Here is a 10,449-nt window from a genome sequence, read left to right as displayed (position 1 = left end):
ATACACACACATATCCTTCAGCCCAGCTGCCAGTCGGAGGGATGCCAATGACTGAGGAATCCTTGAGTCTGTCGACAGAGAGGGTTGTGTGGAGAGCAAGCCTGCACATAGACCTGGCTCTCTATTCTCTATTCTCATATAAAGCTGCAATAGGTAACACATTCAAATATGACAAACAGCCCCCCTTCAATTCTTGTCTGAACTTTGTCACTTTCCTCTTGCTCAAGTTTGACTGACAGTGGTTCCGCCTCACCAAAGGCGATTGCCTGGAACAGGATTGCTGAAACACAATTGACTGGAAAGTAGCCGGCCCCTCCAAAAATCTGAAATGTACATTCCACTTGCACTGACCTGTATCACTGTGTTACTAAGCAACACTCAGGGGGCTTCATTAGCTTACACAATATGTTTATAAGGGGACACAGCCTTTCTTTTTAGCTTACCTATTTTACCTTTACCCTAGGTTTCCCTATCCCATTCTGTATTTACACACAAACCTACAGCGGGCCTATAGACAATGCTTGGTGTGAGAGCATGCTGAAGATTTGCAGGTTTGTGTGAACAACCTTCTGTTTCATTGGCCCCATGTGTTATCACAGCCTGAAAATGGTTTGGTATCACTGACAGAGGTTTGGCTTGACTACTGGCTAAGATTCAATCTGGAACTTTCTCTGTGGTATATTTTTTCACCGTTACACTCCCTAACATAAAAAGACAGTTAAACACACAACCCACTTCTCAACCAATTTGTAAGGATTAAGTGACTACTGCAAACAAACCTAGGGGTCATAAAAGGCCTCTCTATAAAGCTAATATAACAATGATTGCATTCCATAAATAATACTGTCCCTCCCCTGCAGTTCCATAGTGTTTGTTGCTATCTTGGCAACAAGCGGCGGTTCGTATGTCTGGTGTAGTTTGGAGCTCCAGCGTGTGAGAGCTTTTACGTAATACGGGCCAAGATGCCGAACCAGCAACCTACTCGAAAGCTATTTCTGTCTGTTTAAAATCATGAGAACCACTTCAGCCAACACAAGACTGGTCAGAGGGCAATACCTCCGCTCGACAGAGTGCCAAGTATGTTCCCTCGGCAAACAATCTAACCCTTTGTTTTGGAATAAATTCAATTTTGAGTCTTTTAATTGGTTATTTGGCCATACGGAGGTCCCCCTAAAGATTGCCTAAGGCAATGATAGATGTGATCCTTGTAAAGAGATGGAATGTCCAAACAAACACTTTCCCAGGATGTGAGGTTGATCCTTAGTTGTAATCAGTAGTGTTCATTTTCTTTACTGTCAGTACAGTGTTCATTTGATATTTTTTTAACACTTGGAGGTGTAATCAATTACAGTAATGCTTAGAGAGGAAAAAGCATTGTTGATTCCAAAAACAATCCTGGTATGATTTAAAGGTTTGTCCTTGCCAAGAACCATCAGAATCAGCTATGTATTCATTAGGAGGTCGACGTGTTGTTTTGGGAAAATAAAAAACGTTTCAATTCCATATACAGAGCTTAAAGATTCTTTAATTTGTTTATAAATATTTCTTTCTTTAATTCAGCATACAAAAAGACAATATGTACATCCACACAAAAGTGGTTTACAAAATGGCATTGAAGCAGACCCATACAGTTGACATGCTTTGAATGTGTTCACTTGTGGACAACTTGTGTGTGTATTTGTTAGTGTGGGTGTCAAACATTATGCACTGCTTTAAACACTAAGAGTTCTTTGTCCTTTTCTGCAAATGCACAGCGATGAAGGCATCTCCACTATCGAGTACCAGTGCTTAAGTGTCCAGTCAAACAAAAGTCACCAGAAAGTTCCACGACTGAAAGTACTTGAAGTTCCCTTTTGTGTGTTTCTTCTGCTTCTTCTTGGTTCACCTCGTTCTCTGAGTACCATTAGAACAAACGCCCCCCTGGAAGCTCCAGACCCCCCTTTTGAATTCCGGAGAATTCTCTGAAATGTCACCCTCAGAACTTGAGAGACACTCAAGAGAGTGCTGAGACTTTGGTTTCTGTCATCCAAACACATGATCCAATATCACTTCTTTTTAATAAACGTATAAGAAAATAGATTTTCAACATCCGAGTAGGGCGAGTGTAACAAGAAACAAGAGGAAAACCCCTGGAGGACGGTGGTCTTGAACGTGAACTGACAGGCCTTGTCACAACAGCTCAGAGCCAAAGTTCACGAAAAAACCAGAGAGAGAAAAAACGTCCCAACTTACCGGTTGGAGTTTTGTCGAAATATAATAATTAAACAAAAATAAAACGTTTCTTGTCAAAATATACATGCTGAAGCTTAAGACAAAAGTAAGCCTTCTGGGTAACGTAGTGCTTTGGTTATCTGTGCCCCACCCTCTCCCATAGATACCGGGGTTGGTGGAATGGGTGGGAGGGAGGGTGTGTGTTTATAAGTGAAGGCGGAAGGGACTCATTTGCAGACGTATCTCTCCACAATCCTCTCGCACTTCTTGCAGGTGACGTAGCAGCACCAGTGGTACTTGCAGTGGCAGCGCTCCACCAGCTTCTCTGTGTAGGGGTTGTAGCCACGGCCGCAGCACATCAGGTCGCAGCTGTCGCTGCCCACCGAGGTCTTGTTGCACTGCCTGCCAGTGCGCCGGGAGAGGGGGGCAGGGGGAGAGGGGGGAAGGGGGAGAGGGGGGCAGGGGGAGAGGGGGAGAAGGGGGCAGGGGGAGAGGGGGGAAGGGGGAGAGGGGGGCAGGGGGAGAGGGGGGAAGGGGGAGAGGGGGGCAGGGGTGAAAGAGAGGTGGGAAAGTGAGGGGAGACAAAGAGAGTGTGGGGGGGGGGGGGGGGGTGAGAGAGAAAGAGAGAGAAAGAGAGGGAGTTCTGAGTTAGACATTCCAACTATTACTCAAACTGCAACAAATCTTGTGTTCCAGCAACCTGACCCCCAGAGTCACCACCATATTCCCATTTATTCATACACAATTCTCCCAAACGACTTCCTCCCTCATACAAACAAAAGTCTATCACTAGTCTGCCTCAGTCTCTCTCTGAGCCACATTATCCAATGAGAGTCACTGAGAAGGCCCACAATAGTCCCCTAAAACGAAGCTTGATGAATGCTTTGTGCGTTCACCCAAAAACAGCAACACCCCCTTAGTGTTGCTGTGTCTTTGGGGCTAAAGGACACTTGGGACTCATTCACCCCTACCGCCTGGTGCATCCCGAGAGGACACAGAACAGCCACGGCCCTAAATCACAGTGAATACTCAGAAATGCCTGCTCTTAAGCTCGCTCCACATAACTGCATTGTTTCATAATGGCTTGAGTGTTAATGGTCAGTCGGTGAGTGAGACCGGACGGATGGCGGCCGGAGAAGAGGAGTGAAGGAGGACGTGGGGTAGGAGGGGTGGAGGAGCAGGACTGGCACTGGGAAGAGTAGCCCAGGGTCATTACAATGGCAGCTTTTGGGAGCGGCCGATTAACAATGGCTGTGGACTAGATATGCTTTGTCTGGGGAACTTTGACCTTCTAGTGCCATGAACGTATCAGATCGCTCTCTCACAAGACCTGCTTCAGAGAGTCTCTTCACCGCTCAGCTCTGGATGGTACTGAGGTTCGGCATGCGGCAGTTATGTGTTCACCACTGGCAGCCGCCCACCTCAAACACATCAATACAAAGCATCCTTACACGAGCATATATCTCAAGGCAGATAAGGCCATCTTTGAACGAGCTAAACATTTCTGTTTCTAGCTCAGAAAGACATGTTTGCTTCCCCACTTCGGGTAATAAAAATAGGGGTCAAAGTAACCCATGGCGAGGAGTGGCGAGATTAGAAGTCACTTCAAGGGTAAAGCCAGATAACACCATCCTGAAGTGGACACTGCAGAGCGCCGGGGTCCGTCCCAGAGTCAGCAGAGGGTCGTGGGAGGGCCGTAGGACGCGAGGGCAGCGTGACGAGGCCAGGAGGTGTGGGACAGACCGTCGGAACATCCTCCAGATCCCCCCCCCCCCCTCACGGAAACACACGCGGCATGTCAGTGTCACACGTCCCCTCGCCGACGGACAGCGACGATGGAGGGGGTGACGCCTCGTGACTTGGCGCAGAGCACTAAATATTCACGCGGTGTATAGCGTGCGTGATGGGATCTTATCAGGCCCGGGGACAGGGCATGCATGGGGCGTGGGGAGTGCATCTGATCTGGAGCATGTCTGCAGGTTATCTGGGAAGACAGTAGGAGATGAGGGTCTGGGGGGCCTTGACCAGGTTAGTCACTTAGACTGGCTGCCTCCAGGGCCCCTTCGGGGGGCACGGCCCCCTCCACAGTGGAGTGACTGTGCTGCAGTTAGCATGTGGCAGACATCAAACACAAGCACAGCAAGCTCTTTATTTATCTGACTATTGTTTTAGCTTATAATTGACTGTACCTAAGTTAGTGAACCAACAACTGCCAGACGCTGCAAGTAAATGATCCAGCTTCAAAAGCTTTGCTCCAGTACTCACAGAAAAACAGACATTCAATAGGCTGACAACATGGAAACCAACAGTAGCGTATTTGTAAGACCGGTCAGACGTTACACCGTTTGGCACTTTGTTCAGACAAAGACAACCCAAACTTCTCACTGGGTTCTCACGGTGTTCCAACCAACAGCATGCATCATATATTGACTAATAAAAACACCACAACGAAAGCCTTGGAGTCTTTCTTTATCTATGGGCGTGAGGGGGGGTTTGGGGGGGGGGTTGTGTGTTGAGAGGTGGGGTCCATTACCCATTTCCCCTTACTGTCATGCTCTCATATTGATATCAGCTGAGTGGACTCAGGCCCTAAGAATAACTGCATTACTCACTGGTTCTGATAGCAACACAAGGGCCCCAGTCACAAAGGCCCTGTCAGTGACACGTGCTCAGACAGGCCACAGACAGGCCAATCTCAGGGGCCACCGGCGTTATCGGGCCTGCTCCTAGCACAGTGGAGCCACCAGGGAGGCCCACAGCTCATTAGGTCAACATCCTGACGAGCCCACTCCGACAAACAAACATCGTGGGTCACTTCCTAACTGCCAGCGATAGGGGACTGTGCCCCCGTGAGGTGGTTAATAGGGGTTAGCTGTGACATCAAAACAGGGGAAATGTTTTATGGACTGAGAACACACGTATTCACACATCCCAGTGTGCGCAAGTCTCTCTCTCCTGCTCTCTCTCTCTCTCTCTCTCTCTCTCTCTCTCTCTCTCTCTCTCTCTCTCTCTCTCTCTCTCTCTCTCTCTCTCTCTCTCTCTCTCTCTCTCTCTCTCTCTCTCTCTCTCTCTCTGTCACACACATACACACACACACAGCGGTATTCCCAGCAGTCTTACCTGTCCTGGGTTCCGACGGAGCCAAGCTTGTCGTTCTTAGAGCAGAAGTCTGGGGAGCTCTGTAGGTATACCAGCTCGTTGTCCCTCACGGGCCTAATGTCGATGTCCTTGGGGACCAGCTGCTTGCGCGTGCCCATGGGCCGGTGAACCACCTTGGTGGCAGACAGGTACTTGGTCTTCAGGTCCATGGCCACGTCTCTCAGGTCCTGGAGACCCCTCCAGCAGGTCCTTATGGAGCAGGAGCCGGACACACCGTGACACTTGCACTTCATCACCAGGGCGTCTCTCAGGGCCTGGGTGGAGGGGAGGCCAATCCGACATGGTGCTTAGCAACAAGAAAATATACTGTGTGTGTGTGTCCATGAATGTGTGTGTGTGCTTGTGTGTGTGTGCCTCATTGCCTGATTAGCCTGATAGCATCAATGTCTTATGAACCCACCTGTCTCCCCACTTCGCTGTTGTGCAGGTGCATGAGCTTGTTGGCGTGCGAGCCCGCCCTCTTCATCTTCATGGGGGCGTCGGAGAACTTGGAGCCCATCACCAGGCCGTAGTGCAGGTTGTCGGCACAGCCCCCCCAGCGGTAGCCCGGCTCGGGGATCTCCCCAGGGATGGGCCCGCACGAGCACACACGCAGGTCCCCTGAGGTGCACGCCCGCGCAATGGTGTGGCTAATGGCAGCTGCCGAAAGTGCGTAGACGAACGCTGACTCCCTTGTGCCTGGTGGGGTGGTCAGAGACAATTGTTGTTAGCATGGCCACAGATATTTTCCAGTTCAATGTTTATATATTCCCTCAGCTTTATTTATACAAACATATACAAAGATAGAAAACGTGTGGACCATGATATGTAATGTTGAGCCCTCACAGAAAATTGATGTAATTGGTGATGAAATGTGTACACAAAGGGCCCATCAGTTTAAGTCAAGACTGAATAATGGCTGTGAAAGGAGAACCATGCCTGGACAAAGTATAACTACATCAAAGACATAATTGTCTGAAGAAGCCAGTGTTCTCTGTTCCCATAGACTTCTCTAACTCTGGGCAGATGGGCTCTATCTTCTAAGGCACATCATCCAGCTCTCTCCTCAAACATTTGATTAAGAGCCAGTTCTTTGTTGTGGGAAGGTTTATATCTTTACCCAAATTCAATGAACCCTTCTTGCATTGGTGTTCTCTAGCCTGGCAAGTGCTTTTTAAGGCGATGGAGATCAACTTATCAAAGTGCAAGTCCGGGAAAACGTATGGGAAGAGGTGCATTCACATGACAGGTGGAAGTTTGGGAATACAGACTCGGATGATTAATCAAAGACTGTGGCATTGCTACATTAGTAATAATTATTTCAACAGGGAGTATTTTCAACTATAAGTATTATAGGGCTTCTCTTTTCCTCTGCGTATCACAGAGTTAGTTGGTTGGCAATATAAAATCCAGATGCTGGGCAGGTCTATCCATACAACATAAATAAGAGATTTGAACCAGACATGAAGAAAGGATTCCGTAAAAAAGATGTTTAGATCCTGTCTCATTTCCAGCTCCATCTCTCACATGAATGGAATCTATTGTGACGTGCTATAGAAATTCAGCTCAGGAACCGTCAAGCCAAATAGACTTCTGCAACTGAGAAGGACATTGTGGCACAAATATTTTGGAGGTGGGAGGTACGGGTGATAGAGGACATATTCTTTCTTTGAACAGGACACAATGAAGGTCTTTGGCACATTCTCCAAGCCCATAGACAAGAAGGACCACCGCGGACGACTATTAAGGCTTTCTCTCTTTCTTTTGCTAATAAAACACTTTGAGTAGGCCTTAAACCTCACCAAGGTCACTGAGTTGCTTCCGTGCTTTTACTTAAGACAGAAACGCACACTGGTAAAAATGTCAATAATCTTTCAATGATTTCCTGTAAAAGAAAACACATCACAGCAATAATTGCATGTTTTAAACTCAATGAACTTGTGTTTCTGGACCAGTTGTACCTCTGTCCAAGTCTGGACTGTACTTTGGGGAGTCACTAGGGATGTCTATGGTGGAGCAGTTCCAGCGCATGTCGGAGAATGTCTTCTGGCAGGTCTTCTTAACCTCCCGCGCCGCCTGGATGATGGTGTGCATCAGCTCCAGGTTGCTGCGACAGAGCTGGGCCTGGGAGGACACCAGGCCAGGCAGTATCTTGCAGTGCTGGGTTTGGTTGATGTGTAAAGACCCAGGCGTGTGTGACAAAGCTCTACAACAGGAAAAACAACCACACATCAATATACAGGCACTGTACATGGACAATGCATGCTCTTAACATTAACAAAACAGAAAATGTATTCCTACATGCCGGCCAAAACAAAAAAGTAGATAACTTGGAACTTGGAAAAGTATGGTGGGGTCTTAAAGTCAAGTCGGCAATTTGTTTCTTTACAGAACGCGTGCACCTTGACCCATATTTAGCTGACAAACCACACACAGCATCAATCTGTCACCATCAACATTCTCCTGTCAAAGGGTTTAACCTACTCTGAGATCCAGTTATGACGTGAATCATATGTTTATAGACATATAAAATAGACACCGTCTTTGCACTTACAGAGGATTAGCTGGTAGAGATACTACAAGCAAAGCTGGTCAGGCTCTGAACTCTGTTTTGGAAACGTCTTTGCTTCTGTGAGAGTTCGTGAGAACCAGCTCATTCCTCCTACACCTTGGCCTGTTTCGCATTAAGAGAGAGGTTGGCCACTGCTCCGTGCCCAATGATAAGCTGTGACTCCCCAGTGCTCGTGGTAACCCAGCTCTCGCCCTGCTCGCAGGTGTTTACGGCCGCATCTGTTTTGCATCGCGGGCCGTGCATTATCAAGGCTAGAGGAGCCTGCCTTTGGATTTAGCACATGCTCTCCCATGTCCCCGAGGAGCATTTGGTCAAGTGTAAAAGGGAAATTTGACAACAATACTCTCAAAAGTTTCAGTACGCTACGAGCACGGATGCGTTCCATCAAGAATCGTGTAGATTCACAATGTGCTGTAGCCTGTGTCAGTCTATGAATTACGGAAAACTTAGACAATAAAAAAATATAAGTAGGCCTAATCGCTCACTTCCAATTTAAGGTAAAACGCATGCAGCACATTCTGCAAAGTCATAGTGCTAATAGGTAATTATTCATAGAATTCATATTGCTAAAATAACCCACGTAGACTTCACTTCAACGTTCATTGTGATTCAGTCAAGTTATTCAAAGGAATGTCCTTGGAGAATGTCATTTGTATTGCCAAAGCAATTTACACACATTCATTAAACATTTAAAGAGTGAAACAAACATTCCTCAATCTGCAGAAAGAAGAGAGAGGAGGGTCCTTACAGCCATTTGATGCCAGAGCAGATATGCGGCAGCAGCAGAACTGTGAGCAAACACAGGGAGAGGATTTGAGAGGTGCTCTTCATGGTGCTTGTGTTCCAGTTTAGACGGCACGAGACACAGGTGGCTGTTGGCTTCTTGGCTCGGAGGTGCAATCAAAAGTCAACTGTCATGGCAACGCCTATCCCCTGTTTAACAAAATTAAAGAAATCTCAGCATCAGGCGACATGACAAAAACTCATTTTGCACTATCACGCCCAAATATTCTACCCGAATACAGTTGTCCGAACATACTTTCAGCAATTATTGTACGATCTACACCAAATAGTCCTACACAAATGTTAAATGGGTTAAACACATCATTTTGAAAACACATTGGAGAATAATCACTATAAAGAATTAAATCATGACCCCCTTGAGATTAAGTAACCTAAACCAACTTTCAGCCTGTTATTTCTCAAACGTATTTTCATTTCCAAAAATGTCAAACACCAGCCACTGTCCAACATTGTTGGCCATTGCGCTGAACCATATACTCAACCGTGATATATTCTAGTAGAATTAACAACACTAGTCCATTTCGAGCGGAAATATCTCTGGAATTTGAGGATCTCTGATCACTACAAAATTTCCACAAACCAGCATTCTACCCTCCCGTGGGCAGGACTGTAGGCTATATCTGACGTTACCTCTATCAGATAGCTTTTTATTTGGGCGTCTGATGATAAGCAATCTGCTTGAAGAGTCCCCCTAAATCTATTTAGTAAAACACACAGACTACTGTTTTTAAATTTGAGGTGATAAGAAGTAGGGACCAAGTGACAAGCTTGAGATTCAAGCGTCATCGTGGCTATTCTTCTTTGTGGAATCTATAGGCAAATATATTGTTCATTGGAAGTCCCTTAAACATTAGTGTTATAGCCTACCTACTACTGTACATAAGTCGGTTACAACATTTCAGTTTGCCTACAGCTAGTCATGCTAGTTGAACATGTAGGCCTATGTACAAATATTGTAAAGGTTACGCCTATTATTTTAAGGCAAATTAATATCAAGTTTTTAATGTTGAATTAGGATAGACAGGAATAGTAAATTGCTATAGCCAGTATCACTGCTGTAAATACTTTTATTTATCTTTACCCCAATAATGTACATTTAAAATCAAATGTAGTTAAGAAAATCATATAGGCTCTACACATCCAACTTTGTTAACTTCATACAGGTGATAATGTTTTGCAAAAAATATTTCACTTTAGAGATGTTTCCCAATTTATACAAGAAGCGTTGCCCCCTTTTGAAGACCTACGCAAATAGCCTATGTTTTAAATCGTGGAAATACAACCTTCACAAAGTTTTCCAACTCTTTATATATATATAACATAAAGACACTACTTAATTCACGGTTTCATTATCTGCCATACACTCGAAATAAGACAAGCCTATCATTCTATAATCGTGCCTTACCTTTGTTTTAGTGTCGATTTATAAATTCCGTGTAATATCCTTTTCATTCAATATCCACCAAATATATTTGTAAATCCACAGGATCGCAATAAAAGTGATTCCAAGTGCGAAGTAGACCGCATCCTTTAACTCCCCAACAGCGCTTATCTCTCGCAGGTTCCTCAATGGTCTTTCGCGTTGCGGAATTTGTCGGACTCTCTGCAGCGGAACAGCCTCACTTTATAAGTACTCCTGCCCCGCTTTGATCTCCCTGGTGATGTCAGGCACAATAAGCATAACAAAGCAGACTGGATTTCAAGGACAGTTTGACATACAGTTT

General features: G+C 45.8%; 1 protein-coding gene across 1 annotated transcript; it reads right to left on the bottom strand.

Annotated features, from left to right (window-relative positions):
• Positions 1 to 1,505: 1,505 nt before the first annotated feature.
• Positions 1,506 to 10,342, bottom strand: wnt11 (wingless-type MMTV integration site family, member 11). Its single transcript, XM_047020752.1, has 6 exons — positions 10,131 to 10,342; positions 8,670 to 8,854; positions 7,311 to 7,555; positions 5,771 to 6,048; positions 5,332 to 5,624; positions 1,506 to 2,613 (listed from the first exon to the last, which is right to left on the bottom strand). The coding sequence occupies exons 2-6, from the start codon at positions 8,750 to 8,752 to the stop codon at positions 2,439 to 2,441; spliced, it is 1,074 nt and encodes a 357-aa protein (XP_046876708.1). The 5' UTR covers positions 8,753 to 8,854; positions 10,131 to 10,342; the 3' UTR covers positions 1,506 to 2,438.
• Between the last annotated feature and the right edge of the window lie 107 nt (positions 10,343 to 10,449).

The sequence above is a fragment of the Hypomesus transpacificus genome, chromosome 5, assembly GCF_021917145.1.
Source record: "Hypomesus transpacificus isolate Combined female chromosome 5, fHypTra1, whole genome shotgun sequence".
Lineage (NCBI taxonomy): Eukaryota > Metazoa > Chordata > Actinopteri > Osmeriformes > Osmeridae > Hypomesus > Hypomesus transpacificus.
The sequence above is the reverse complement of the archived record's forward strand: the minus strand, read 5'-3'. Positions and strand labels throughout refer to the sequence as shown.